Consider the following 15299-nt stretch of genomic DNA (forward strand, 5'->3'; position numbering starts at 1 on the left):
TGTGTGTATATATGTGACTGGAACCTATTAGGTCTCTCTCGAAGCATCTCGCTCCTTCCTCCTGGAGGTTCAGTGTAGATAAAATATCAATAATTAGACATCTCTGTGCAGAAAAGGCTTCCGTCCGCCACTTCCGTAGAGTAATTTGAAAAAAAAAAAGACGATATGACATTCTAGAAACGAATTGATTCAGGAGTTTTCAAGTATGATACAATGAAAAATTAGAATTTCATATTCAACGATTTATGAGTCTTCGTTTCAATATTAGAGCTACTGGTTTTAAATTTAATTCCTCGATTAAAATTTTATCATAACCCAATTACTCAACACCCCTTTCTTGAAGTTCAGAGACCATTCAGAGAGATGTTCAATAAAAATATACAGCATAATTGAATTGCTATTTGTCATAAGGGCAGAAGTCCAAAAATGAAAATTTTATATGAGAGACAAAAAATTGTTTTCCGGCAACCATATGAAAATTGGAACTTTCTTTTCAGTCTTAAAAATTAGTTTTAGAATCATATGCTTTTATTAAAGTGTTTCTTAACTGTTTCATTAATTACGATAATGAATAGGACCTTAGCTCAATTTGGGACTTCCGTCCTTTTAACAAATACGAGTAATAAGTTTTCAAAAAAACATATCTGTTCTTAAAATTTTATATAATATCATATTTACTGAGAAATATATGATAAAAGATGAAGAACGTGTTACATAATGAACTTACTTACTTACAAATGGTTTTTAAGGAACCCGCAAGTTCATTGCCGCCCTCACATAAGCCCGCCATCGGTCCCTATCCCGTGCAAGATTAATCCACTCTCTATCATCACATCCCACCTCCCTCAAATCCATTTTAATGTTATCCTCCCATCTACGTCTCGGCCTCCCCAAAGGTCTTTTTCCCTCCGGTATTCCAATTAACACTCTATATGCATTTCTGGATTCGCCCATACGTGCTACATGCCCTGCCCATCTCAAACGTCTGGATTTAATGTTCATAATTATGTCAGATGAGGAATACAATGCGTGCAGCATAATGAACACACAAACATTTATTAATGTAAATCTGTACAGGGACATCATTTTATTTTTACTAACACTTTTAATATTAACCGGGCTATACCTTTAGAGAACCGGAAACACAGATTGCTACTTCCTTCCACGACTTTAGTGCGATGATACTGGAGTAAAACACAAACAAATCACTTTACTAGGTATAGTAGGGTAGAAAAGTAGTTCATCCATTTACGTAAACTAGGAATTTTCGCGATTTTGAGTTCGATAATTTTCATTAGGTTTTTGTTCAATCGAAATACATTACAGTATTAAGAATAAGTGTTTTTACTCATTAACAGAGTTATCCATGCGAATGTATTCATTATGCAGTGTATATTATTATACTGTCTACAGCACATTAGCGTACAATATAGAGAAAGAAGTTAAATTGAAAAATAATCATAATATGAATATTTAAACACATTTTTGAAAATGGTGGCCGTTCATTTCCATACAGGCTTCAGTTCTTTTGTGCATATTATCGCACTATAGACTATTGCATCTATTTCCAATTACCAGTTTCATCCTTCGTACTAGTAACTCATGTGAAATAATTCTGTACCTACTCTATAAAAGAGTACCTTACGTACTGTAAATTCAATCTTCACTTCTGCCCTACCCGCACAGATAAAATTACTCAGACATGCTATCTACTGTCCGTCCAAGTGGTTATGCCGCAGGATGGTAGAAAGGGGGGAAATCACGTGACAGTTAATTACTTAATGAGGCCCTTTTATTTAAGTTATTTTAAACAGTTGTATGATATTACGTAAACGTCCAAATCCTAACAGAAATTAATGTTTTCAGAAAAGAGCTAAGACAGCCCAGCTCTAACAGAGGGGCGAGCAGAAGCAGGTGGGGGAAATCGGGATGCGACGAAGGCAAACGGACAGTACCTGTGCGAAAATATGATTCAATATTGAAAGGTCTTTCGTCACTGGAAAACGCGAACATATTTCTGGAACGTACTATACTAACTCGGTATACTGCTTACTATATGCGGCCTTGGTTCTGTGTGGAGGACAGTTGGAACTTCATTAGTAGAAGGGGTGGGAGTGAAATACATTCCAAAACTCAGGTACAATAAAAATTGAAGTAAAAATAAAATGATGTCCCTGTAGAATAACATCTTATGTTCTTTAAGAAAATTATCAACATACATAGAATTTAGTGAATTCGTGCAAAGAAAACATATTACAATTTAGGTGTGATGTCCTTTGTTTTAAAGACCTCTGAATGTTAATCTATCTTATCTTCATAAATGGTCGATCTGGGTGGCGCAGTGGGTAGAGTCCAGGGCTTCTGTGCCCGAGGCTGCGGGTTCGAGCCCAGTCCAGGTCGATGGCATTTAAGAGTGCTTAAATGCGACAAGCTTATACAATTAGATTTACCGGCATGTAAAAGAACTCCTGCGGAACAATATTCCGGCATACCGGCGACGCTGATATAACCTCGGCAGTTGCGAGCGTCGTTAAATAAAACATAATTTATTATTTATTATTATCTTCATAAATGTGTCTCATTTTCTTGAATTTATGGAACAATTTCTTTTCAAGACATTGACTTTTTCTGTCTTCAGCGAAAGTTTTTTCTTCATAGTAAGCTACTAAACTTGGGAGCTATGTGCTCATATAACAATCATGGTGAAGGATGAGTTAACCGATTAATAAATTGTCTTGCAACAACAGTCATTGGGTGACGATGGTCATTCACAAAATGAAACCAGTTACTAATTACAACGTATACTTTCTTATCCGGTTGCTAAACACTTGAACGTTCAACTTGTACAGGATTTTTTTGAAGAATATATTATTATCATTATTTTTATTATTATTATTATTATTATTATTATTATCATCATCATCATCATCATCCTACCTGTGGAGTAACGATCAGCGCGTCTGGCCGCGAAACCAGTTGGCCCGGGTTTCGATTCCCGGTCGGGGAATGTTACCTGGTTGAGGTTTTTTCCGGGGTTTTCCCTCAACCCAATATGAGCAAATGTTGGGTAACTTTCGGTGCTGGACCCCGGACTCATTCCACCGGCATTATCACCTTCATCTCATTCAGACGCTAAATAACCAAAGATGTTGATAAAGCGTCGTAAAAAAACCTACTAAAAAAATCATCATCCTCATCATCAAACACTTTCCCTAAACAGGGATTGCCTAGAAGACAAAGTATACCATTTACAAAAACAAAATTTTGAATAGTAAATATTACATATTACTTCTGCAACCATCTTTTGAAATTGTAAATGATTGGATTTGTTAGATTAACTTCCACAACTGTGAATTTAAGGGAGGCACTTCTTTGAATTATCGGGACAATGAGTCGATGAATTGTGTAAATTCGGTCACGCTTTCGGAGGCATCTTTTGATAATGGCAAATCTCCATCAAACCAACACAGTCTAAGAAGTTATTGTCTCTAATAGGGAAGAAATGCTCTATTTTATTGAATCTACCTACATCTGTTAGACTTAACAGACATTTTGAGATAATATGATTGATATTCTGCCCAGAAGAGTTATCGTAACACATGAAACATATTATGTTCAAGCAGGTTAGCGACCGTCGTACTTAATCGCAATTTCTTTTTAAAAGGCCAGAAGTCCAGGACATTCGCCCTTTCAACATAAATTATAAAATGTTTTGTTGCATTTTAACCATTTGTACTGGATTTCTTAAAATCCTTGTAATATAAATCGACGCGTCCATAGTAAAAGAACACATTTCAATAAATTCATATTTCATTACCTACTATTAATACAAAGACTAAAAATTCACTTTGCAGACTTAAGGAATATATTTGTAATTTAGATGAACTTTGCAGTATAGAGTAACTGTTATTGCGATCTTTTATTTGTCTCTTTACACAGCACACAGTTTTATGCGCGCCGTTAGCTGAAGATACCGGTTTAAACTCTACAAGCCGCAGTAAAATTGAGGCGCAATCTCATTTCCTCAGCCATCATCCCACCAATTCTTCATTATCATGTTACTGCCATCGTTCCATTAGAAGCTGTTCTACTTTTATAGCACAATGTTGTATCCCCATTTAACAAGGACCCTTCTTTCTCTCGATTTTAGGTATACAGTAACTGTAGTTAATTTTAGCCAGATTATCAAAAAAATCTTGTTATGTCCCTTCATTGGGCCGTTTGTTTTGACACCATCATACTGTTTTGGGATATATTTTAACATTTTTTTGAGGTACAGTTTACGTCCAAGCTTGACAGTACTTGAGATGAAGTGAATTGCACAGGAAAATGCATCAAGTATGCAGGACGCGATGATATGAGCCAGAATTTAGTTTACTCGAGATCAGTTAACTGATAATGAAAATTATTAGGAATGGTTTTGAGCCATTTCTGTTTGACTTCACAACTAGTTATTTTTGTTTGGAAGAATGTTTGAATTGGTAGTAATTGAAGCGGTGAGATCAATGACCACTGAAGTCCATTTACACAAGTTTCGAGAAAAATGCAAAAAACTTTTTTTAATTTCTTACCTAATAATTATTTTTTTGAACGTAATATTTCTAATTGTTTTAGAGATCAAGACAAAGTAGTATACCAACTTTTAAAGTTGTAACGCTTGTAGAAATATCCACAATTTAATTTCAAATTTGCAAAAAATGAATGACCAGAAGTGGGCTTGAATGGTTATTGATCTCACTGCTTCAATTCTAGTAGTAAGTTCATTTGCTTGCATACCTTATTCCAGTCTTCCTTTGTCTAATCTTTATACATTTTGGCTTCTGTCAATTTTGGTTTCTTTAAAGGGTGACAATATTGTATTGCAAATTCATTCAATCTTCTCTTTAGATTTCGGGCAGAAAACTGCTAACCTGTTACTCTATTTATATCTAAGGCGGTTTGGGCTGGGATAACCACATCAATATGATTTCGGGTAAGATATCTAAAGGAATATTTATGTTTATATTTGTCCAAAACTGTGGACACAAAAGTTCAATTAACAGTATATTTTTCATATATATTCATAGTCATCTTCAATATGGCGTTTTATTATGGGGGAACCATAGTTCATCTTTTCATATTTTTAAATTACAGAAGAAAGCGGTGAGAATTATTTGTGGTGTTGGACCAAAAGAACATTGTAAACCTTTGTTTCAATCCTGTATAATTCTTACTCTTCCATCACTATATGTATTGCAGTGTTTGTTATATACCAAAGTGAATATTGATAATTTCCCTTTGAACTTGCATTTTCACGAACACCATACGAGAAGTTGTAATGATATAAGACTTGATTTATGCAGATACAAGACTACACAAAACAGTTTTTATTATATGTCTCTGAACTTTTATAATATCTTACCTAATTCAACTAAAAATTTAAATTATGATTAATTCAAATCGTTAATTAAAAGAAAATTGTATGAACACAGTTTGTATAGCATTAACGAGTATTTTAACCTGACAAATAATTTTGTATGATTTTATTTATATTGACGTTGCTATGCAAAAGGTACTTATGTCCAAGCAATAAAGTAGCTTGTCTATTTGTCTATATTTGTCTCTAGAATCTTCTCGATTGTCCTTCTTCGTTGTCTTCTGTTTTCCAAAGTGATTGTTCGAATTTTCCTATCTGTTCTCGGAGATGTTATTCGTTTTCCTTCCTTACCTTATTGTAACTTTTCATGTTATTTTATTTTATTATTTACATTACTTTCTTACTTACGTTTGGGATATTCCATTCACAGAAGTTTCTCGTTCGGAGTGTTCACAGCGCTGCTACAGAAGTATTGCATACGAGTCATTTCCAATATTTTCCTTGGAGTGAGGTTTAAACCATTCCCTCTCCTACAAAGAGGACAGTTCACAATTATTGCAAGGTCATACATTTTTTAAAACATATTACATTTCATTGCATTAAGGGGAAGCAGAGGTGAATATTTCAAAATGCACAAAATTTATCCGATTTGTTTGAAATAGATCATGGATACTAAGTATGTTATTAGTATTGGACATACCAAGTTTCAACTTTCTAAGTACAATAGCTCTGTAAATATTAATAATTTTATAAAACTTTATATCGTTTGATATAAAATGCTCCATGCACCATATTGTAAGAAATTTTCAATATTTCTTTTTATCTATATGTTCAGAGAAGGTATATACATAATGATAAGTATTAGATTACAGTATTATGGGAATAATATAGTAATACAGTTATCTTGGTTTTAATTTCATACTTTTAAGGACACAAAATCAAAAACCAACATCGGAATATCAAAATAAAGATAATAAAAATTGAAAAAACCAAATTTTCATTTTTTCTTCAGTTTTGTTCGAAAATTTCACCTCTGCCTTCCCTTAATGTATTTCAATACAATAAAATCAATGCTTATCTATATTAAGTTCATTATAGGCTATTTTAACAACAAAGACGTGTTCACAATGAGCCCCAAGACTGGAATGAGGTTCCACGCAAACTGAAATAAACAGTACACCAACAATGCATCACAGCATTTCATTGTCGCAAAATCAACAAATAACACTCTAGACCATCGGTAAAATGTTATGTTTTATTTAACGACGCTCGCAACTGCAGAGGTTATATCAGCGTCGCCGGATGTGCCGGAATTTTGTCCCGCTGGAGTTCTTTTACATGCCAGTAAATCGACTGACATGAGCCTGTCGCATTTAAGCACACTTAAATGCCATCGACCTGGCCCGGGATCGAACCTGCAACCTTGGGCATAGAAGGCCAGCGCTATACCAACTCACCAACCAGGTAGACTAGACCATCGGTTCTCAACCTGTGGTACGCGTACCATTGGTGGTCCGTTGGCCACTGCTGGGTGATACTTTGAAGTGCGAAATAAAAATACGAATTATCATAAAATATAAAAATTTATAGCCTACCTGTTTTCAACGTTTGAAGCAACGAAAAAGTTAAGTGAAATGATTTCAATAATGTATGACTTCAGAATTTTTGGATTAGTGACACATTTCTTTCATTGAGACAGCTTGCCAGAATTCTTAACAAGTTTGAGAAAGACGAGCTCTCTTGGGATGGAAGTCTGAGGAGTGATCAAGAGGATAGATTTAATAAACTTTTGATTGCCAAGAGTAGATTAATATTCTCTCATTCAGAAAAACCTCAAACTTTTTATGCTGTTCAAACTATCTAACTTTTGTAAATGTGGGTTTTCTTCTCTAATTTATTTTAAAAATAAGCACAGGAATAAGTTCAATGTTGAACATGATTTAAGACTGGAATTAACTCAATCGAAACCTGGCATAAGGAAGCTGTGTTTTGTTAAACAAGCACGACTTTCACAATGAAACTGTGTTTATTTATTCCAATTTGAGATTCTAATATCAGCAGGGATACTAAGTGTTTATATGTATTTCTTTAATATTTAACAATTTACCATTATGTAACAAATAGACGTAGAACTAAATTTATTTAATGCACATATCTTATACAGCACTTTATTAAATAAATTCCAAGAGGGATGTTCTTAACTAAATAAAGCAATTATTGGTATTGGAGCATATAAATGAGAATTGCAGTATCACTCTGACAAATGACGTTTCCCATAATAAATATGGTTAGTGTCATAGCTAATAACCTAAATTAAAAATAGTTGTACAGTACATCGCCGGAAAAGGTTGCGAACCGCTGTTTTGTACTCTCAGCAGACAATAACAGTGTACTCAAACATTTTTTATTAATAATTGTGATCATAACATCAAATGGAAAAGAGAAATCATATATCTTATATACTGAGAGTATTATAAAAATTTGGCACCCCTGTGTAACATGATTTACCGTATTAAATCTCTAGTCCGCAGTCTGGATTTAATAAGTGGGACGGCAAGTTGTGTTACTGCCAACGTAACAAACTAAAATGTTTCTATAAGAGTCTCTTCTACTTTTAATAAAGTTACTCAAAGTCAAAACTGAACTGAGGTTATGTGACTCAAAAATATTGTGTCGTCCAGGTATGCGGTTCAAATCCGTTCTTCGGATATGCAGGGCAAGTAGAGAGACATCATTTTATTTTTACTAAAATTTTTAATATTAACCTCGCTATACCTTTGGATCAACGATTAAGAACCGGAAACACCGTTTGCTACTCCCTTCCACGACTGGAGTTCGATGATACTGGCGTAATATACAGACAAATCACTTTACTAGGTATAGGAAGGAAGAAAAGTAGTTCATCCATTTACGTAAACGAGGAAATATCGCGATTTTGAGTTCAATAATTTTCATTAGGTTTTTGTTTAATCTAAATACAGTACAGTATTAACAATGAGTTATTTTACTGACGAACTGAGCTATCCATGTGGACGTATTCATTATGCAGTGTATATTATACTGTCTACAACACATTAGCGTACGCTATAGAGAATGAAGTTAAAAATAATCACAATATGGATATTTAAACACATTTTTGAAAATTGTGGCCGTTCATTTAGATACAGGCTTCAGTTCTAATGTGCATATTATCGCACTATAGACTATTGTACCTAATCCCAATTATCAGTTTTGTCCTTCGTACTAGTAACTCACGTTGACATAATTCTGTACCTACTATATGAAAGATTACCTTACGTACTGTAAATTCAATCTTCACTTCTGCCCGATCCGAAAAGATAAAATTACTCAGACATGCTATCTAGTGTCCGTCCAAGTGGTTACGTCGCAGCGTCGTAGAAAGGGAGGAAATCACGTGACAGTTAATTACTTAACGAGGCCCTTTTATTTAAGTTATTGTAAAGAATTGTATGGGTATAATATTACGTAGACGTCCAATTCCTAACAGAATTAATGTTCACAGAAAAGAGCTAAGACAGCCCAGCTACTAGACTTTACAGAGGGGCGAACAGAAGTAGGTTGGGGAAACCGGGATGCGACGTAGGCAAATGGAAAATGATGCAATATTGATAGCTCTTTCGTCACTGGAAAATGCGAACATATTTTTGGAACGTACTGTTTACTGTGACCGTAAGGCTACTATGACTGTATATGCTGTCTTGGATCTGTGTGGAGGACGGTTGAACTTCATTAGTACAAGGGGTTGGAGTGAAGTACATTCAAAAACTCAGGTACAATAAAAATTGAAGTAAAAATAAAATGATGTCCCTGTATATACAGAGTGTTCGGCAGTAAACAGGTTTCGCTCAGATAAATGCTGTCAGCCTTCTACTCCTACAGGTCAAACGCGACCTCCCAGGAAATAGTGTATACATTTCCACTGCATCGAGCATGGGAAGATTTTCTGTTCCCTAGTATGAACAGATAACAAAGGCTGAAGGGACGTTAGTAAACGACTTAAATTCAGCGTAATTCAGCACACATTAGAAAAGTGAATCTTCGTTTATGATACATATTTTACGAAGAAATCGTACCATATTTCTAACGGCCATCTGATTTAACAATAGGTTATTTAATGAATAAAGGAAGAGATATTGGCTCAGTTTGACTAAAAGAGAAAGCACGCAAATTGCGTTTCCACTGAAGAAAAAACTCTTTCATGTAGCCTATAGCTCAGCTAGAACAGTATACCATGAAATCATTAAGTAAACTACTGTTATTAGAGGAGAAAAATTCGCTCCGGCGCCGGCGATCGAACCCGAGTCCTTGGTTCTACGTACCAAGCGCTCTAACCACTGAGCTACGCCGAAGTTCAATCCACAGCACCGAATCGAATCCCTCTCCTATAGTCTTTTTCCCTTTGTGGCCTTACTCCATGATCGATATATATGTTGGCATTATCGACGGCCCAGAACCTGACTGTTCCAAGCCCACTTTACTACTACTTTTTTCAGAAGAGCTATTTTAAGCTCCTGACATTCAAAGCTTCATGAAACAATTTGGAATAGCTTCATAGCAACCTTATGGAGAGGAATATTTACAATTTTGTTCGATCCATATATGCAGACAATAACTGGAACACAATGAAACACATATTTCTTTCTTATGAAAAATTGGACTTAGAACAGTCTGGTTCTCAGCCATCGATGTACTAAGTCAACTGCCATTATACAAGGAGCGCATACAATGGAGTAACAATTGTTGCCATAACAGATCAATTCTGTAGGACCAAAAATTAATCTTTACGTAGATTCTTCGCCCAATAGTGCATATACTGTAGAATTCCGGTCACCAAGTCACTCAATGATTTTCGTAGGTTTCCCTATCATACAGCTGACTATGGGGATTGTGAGAAATTAAAGTGCATTCAAAGTCATAAGTATGGGATGAATTTCTAGTTCCGTACCTATTTTGTTTGCTGCATCCTAGACGTAAGTTACTACGATATCTCTACGTTTCATATACACAAGATACCTTATTAAAACGTACTCAAAATGCAAAAATTAACTAAAGAAAACTACAAAATTGCTATTTACAATGTAAGAAAAAAATTCTCTCATAAATACTGATGTGAAAACTTTGTTCCATATTGGTCTTAGAAGGCGAGAAAAGCAGATTTTATGTAATTTCTTGGATCCGAAGTTCTTTTGGAAAGGTCCATCTAGCACAAAAGGGGTGGAGGTTGTTCAGGTTAGGCGAGAGCTTACAAATAGTTTTCACGCCAATGCACACCCGTTATGTAAAATGAAACTGGCCAATCAGCAATCAGTCTATTTCACTGATAGAATTATACTCTTCAATTCAGTAGCACTTATTGTCAGCACCAGTTCTTTGTAGATACATAACTTCCACCTAAAATGGAATATTTGCTAAGATTAAAATTATTAATTGTTAATGTTATATAAATTTCCAAAAGCCCTAAATGGATTTTTATCTTGTTGTTTTCTAATGCCAGGCGTTTGACAATAAAGTAATTTGACCTCTTGCACTCCATTATTTTTCAAAGATATTATCATGGCCAGCCACTGAAGCACAGATTTTGAGGTGTTCTGAATCCATTTCTTGGTTTGAGTTGCACAATGGGCAGTTAGGGGACTGATATATTCCAATTCTATGCAGGTGTCTGACCAAACAATCGTGGCCTGTTGCCAATCTAAATGTAGCTACAAACGATTTGCGTATTAAATCGGGAATTAACTGTGGATTTTGATGCAGCGAGTTCCATTTTTTCCCTTGAGATTGTGTTATCAAATGTTGTTTGTTGAAGTCTAAGTATGTAGATTTAATAAATCTTTTCACAGAGTAATACGTAGATTTAGTAACAGGTCTGTAAGTAGCAGTGCTGCCCTTCTTTGCTAAAGCATCCGCATTCTCGATTCCCAGGATTCCACAATGGGATGGTATCCATTGAAATACAATTCTTTTATTGAGTGATATTAATTGAGAGAGCATTTTAGTTATTTCTGCTGTTTGAGATGAAGGTGTGTGTTTAGAGACTATTGATAGAATAGCTGCTTTGGAGTCTGACAATATAACTGCATTTCTAAATTTATTGATAATTGGTTTTTATAAAAATCTAAATATCTACTTTTTAGCTCCTAGAAATCCGTTCCCTAGTCGTAAGACAAATCATCTGAAGTTAAAATGAAAGTACATTGTATTACGTACACTGGCTTGCAAAACTTTTGGCTTATGACATAATGTGGAAGTGAACTTTGTGAGATATTATGTTGGCAATATGTCTACATACCCCACTCCACATGCCACATGTCCTGGGAAGGGAGGTATTTGAACACTGAGTTGCAGGTAAATACCCAGCTAATCGAACCAAAGACAACCTTTCAGAGCAGTAACGGTATATGCAACCGACAGAAATAAAACATTGAGTTTATTTTGCACTTAAATGTTTAAAACATGTTGTTTATTTCTCTTGAGTATGATATAATATTCCAGGAAAATTGTTCATCTTCCCTGCACGTATAAATACCATGTTGGATCATAAACATAGAATAGAGCACATCGCGTTTTGCAAGAATATTATGAATATCCATGGGAAAATGTAATATTTTCAGATTAAAAGATTTTCTTAAACATCAGTCATAGGCCTATTCAGGTATTTCGTCCTATTGGGTCCACAGGGTTCCAGCCACAATATGTAACATCAACACAACGCAGTGGACGTATTTTTGTCGCTGTTTGGGGATCGATTTAGAGGCTATGAGGAGGAACTCTGTGTAAAATTGAAGAGAATTTGACTTCCCAGCAATATATCCACATACTGGAAAATATGCTACCTAGCGCTCGCATGTTGCAACCTGATAGAATTATATTTTTTCAACAGGACAATTCCTCCATCTACACATCTTTGTTGTATCAGATACGGTTCCAATATCATGTTTGGTGTTGAAAGCACAGACATTTGCTATTTCTATATTGGTAGGCTTTGCTTATTTTTTAGTTCGTTACATTGACATTTTCGTTCCATTACTATATGAGAGTAATATGCAAACCTTTCTTTTATATGTACAACATATAAATTAAACTGCTATATCCTACGGGATGTAATTGACATTCAATTTTTAAATTATAGACATAGGCCTACTCATAAAAACTTGTCTTAATAAAATTATTTACCCGATTTCTTAGAATATTAATCTATTGATTGTTAGTGCCACCTTTAATCAATGTAATTTTATTAACGTAGTGTTATTACCATGACAACAGCCAAAGAAAAATAAGCTATAGGCGCACTATAACACAAAGAACCGTGGCGTGAGGTGGAGCTACAAAATGCCGTGTTTATTAAATTTATCTATATCACTAGACCACTAAGTAAACATATTGGGTGCTATTCATAGACATTTCGCTAACCCACGCTACGAGCGTGCTAAACTAGCCCCGGCTATCGACTGGTTACTTGTACAGGATTCATATCATATCATATTGCTAACACTGGTTTATGAATACGAAAAAAGTTAGTACCCTGATCATCCACTGGAAGCCCGCGCTAAGAATGTCTATGAATACGGCCCTACCCCTTAAGTTTACTAAGTAGCTTGGTTCAACCTTTCTGTCGTAAGGAGGGATGCTTTGTTACCTGCCGCCTATGCTATTGTTCTAGAGTGAGTACAAATACCAACATAAGAACGAGAAAAGCTGTACAGTATATCGGACAAAAGTTTTGCGAGTCAGTGTACCTAAGCGAAAAAAAATAGGTACAATTTAAATTCTATTAAAATATACTACTTACAAAAGTGAATTACGAACAATTCAGAATTAATTTGTATGTAATTAAATGTAATTTTGCCAGGATCTGTGCATGATTACGCACAAACCATAAATATGTATAAACCAGGCTCTACAGCAGTTCCTCAACATATTCATGACCCCAATGTAGCCAATTGGCATGTCGTCAGCACGACACCTCATCCTGCTCATGGTTTTTCTGTGGTTTCCCTTGGGTAATAAGACAAATGTCGGGATGAGCCCTAAAAGAAACGGGCCACGGACCACTTCCCTTCCTCCACTTTCTCTTCTACTATCACAAAGAACTTGCTAATTTCTTAGATAACAATCCTGTATTATGATAATAGGGGAAAATAAATATACTATAAGTTCACAGGGCTAACGGCTTCGAAGCTGGGTACCTGGTTCTAATGAAGTGCATAGGTAGCAATCTAAAACATGGGGGCATGAGATAGTTACTCTACCTGCCATTAAAATTCACTTAAATCATATCCCCAAGGTAAAAAAAAAAATAATAAAAAAATAATAAAAAATCTACAGTCGTTACAAATTCATTAGGAGAGAGAAGAGTTCACTGGTGTTGGTGTTGCATCCACAGGAGGTGATCCGCCTAGAGACGCAGTACTGGACTCTGGTGGACATCCCGAAGCAAGAGAAGCAGGAGACGGTGCCGGCCTTCGTGATGCGCGCGTGCGCCATCATGGAGAAGACGCAGAAGTCGGGAGAAGGCGTCAAAACATCGGCGAAGCTCGCAGAGGAGGCCGAGAACCGGCGCGAGAGAATAGATCGCCTCGAGAGTGAGTTGCTCTTGCATAGCCATCATCTCATTTCTACCACAATCGTCATCTTCATCTCTCATGGACATACTTGTTTTTTATATATTGTACATGGATGAGAAGTAACTAATTACTGTGTACACTGTTCCACTGCTTTAAAAATCATTATCTCTAACATAGCAAACAGCCGTGGTACACATTTTATCTTCTTCTTTCACAAATGAACATCACTAATGTAATAATACTGCACAGAGTAGTGATAGAAATCTCATCTTCTACTTCTCGTCTCTCTTTTGTAAATTACACAGGCCTGGGCCTGTAAATGTAACATAATACACTAATTATGCAAATCTAAAGCTCCTTGAAATTATTCATAATACACTAAACTAAACGCGATCATCTTTTAAATGCTATCGTCTTCTCTTCCTTCTCTTTAATTTCCCCGTTTCTCTCTTTCTATAACTTCTTTTCCTCTTTCTACTCGTCCTTGTTCATATCAGAATTATATCTAAAGTATAAGGTTCTCCAAAAGTAAGTTTCCATTCTTTTTATCCAATTTAATAAACCCTATTTCACCCTGAGGTATATTAGGGTTATAGTTGGCATCAAAATACATATTTTATAACCAATAAACAATAGTAAAGTTATAATATAAAATTGTGGTCACAGTTACAATTCACATGAATTATGTAGAAGAATGCACCTTAATGAAAAATGGATCCTGTTAATGAGATGTTTGAGGAATAATCAATGCAAAAGATATACAAGAATGTCTAACCGTTTCAGAGTAAATAAAAGGACCTTAAAAAGATAATTAATAGTACATTATCTTTTTAAGGTCGTGTATTTACTGTGAAACGGTTAGACATTCTTATATATCTTTTGCATTCATCCATTTTTAAACAGCTGTATCTTCCGTACATATCAGCAGTTTGGTTTCATATAGGTATCATATTGTTTAGTAGGTTGTTTTTCTTTATGTATGCGTGTTTCGTTGCTATGGTAACTGTGTCACGCTTATATAAACAATAATTGTTGTTCAGAATGCAGACGGCAGTAGGAGAGTGATTTGAATAATTTTTACAACGGTTTTACCTTTACGTGATATTAAGGTTAGTGCTGGTGTGGTTTCACGTTACATTTCATAATAGGATCGTACTTCTATGAAAAAATTTAAAATGGTCAAATAAAAACAGTGCCGGTAACCGGGCAGCGATGCAAAACTTTAAAATACCGGCGTTACATAACTATGAAATCGAAAACATTGTTTTCATGCAAGACGGCGCTCCACCTCACATACACAATAATGTAGAAACAGTATTGCGCAACACATTTGGTGAGCGTGTAATTAGTACGCATTT

General features: G+C 35.2%; 1 protein-coding gene across 1 annotated transcript in view; it reads left to right on the forward strand.

Moving 5' to 3' along the window:
* The window catches only part of LOC138704267 (uncharacterized), a 132873-nt gene that overhangs the window by 81171 nt on the left and 36403 nt on the right, over positions 1-15299 (forward strand). Inside the window, exon 4 of the mRNA XM_069832138.1 lies at positions 13761-13959. Coding sequence (XP_069688239.1) covers positions 13761-13959 — 199 coding nt within the window. The remainder of the gene's footprint in view (positions 1-13760; positions 13960-15299) is intronic.

This window comes from Periplaneta americana, chromosome 8, assembly GCF_040183065.1.
Source record: "Periplaneta americana isolate PAMFEO1 chromosome 8, P.americana_PAMFEO1_priV1, whole genome shotgun sequence".
Classification (NCBI taxonomy): Eukaryota; Metazoa; Arthropoda; class Insecta; order Blattodea; family Blattidae; genus Periplaneta; species Periplaneta americana.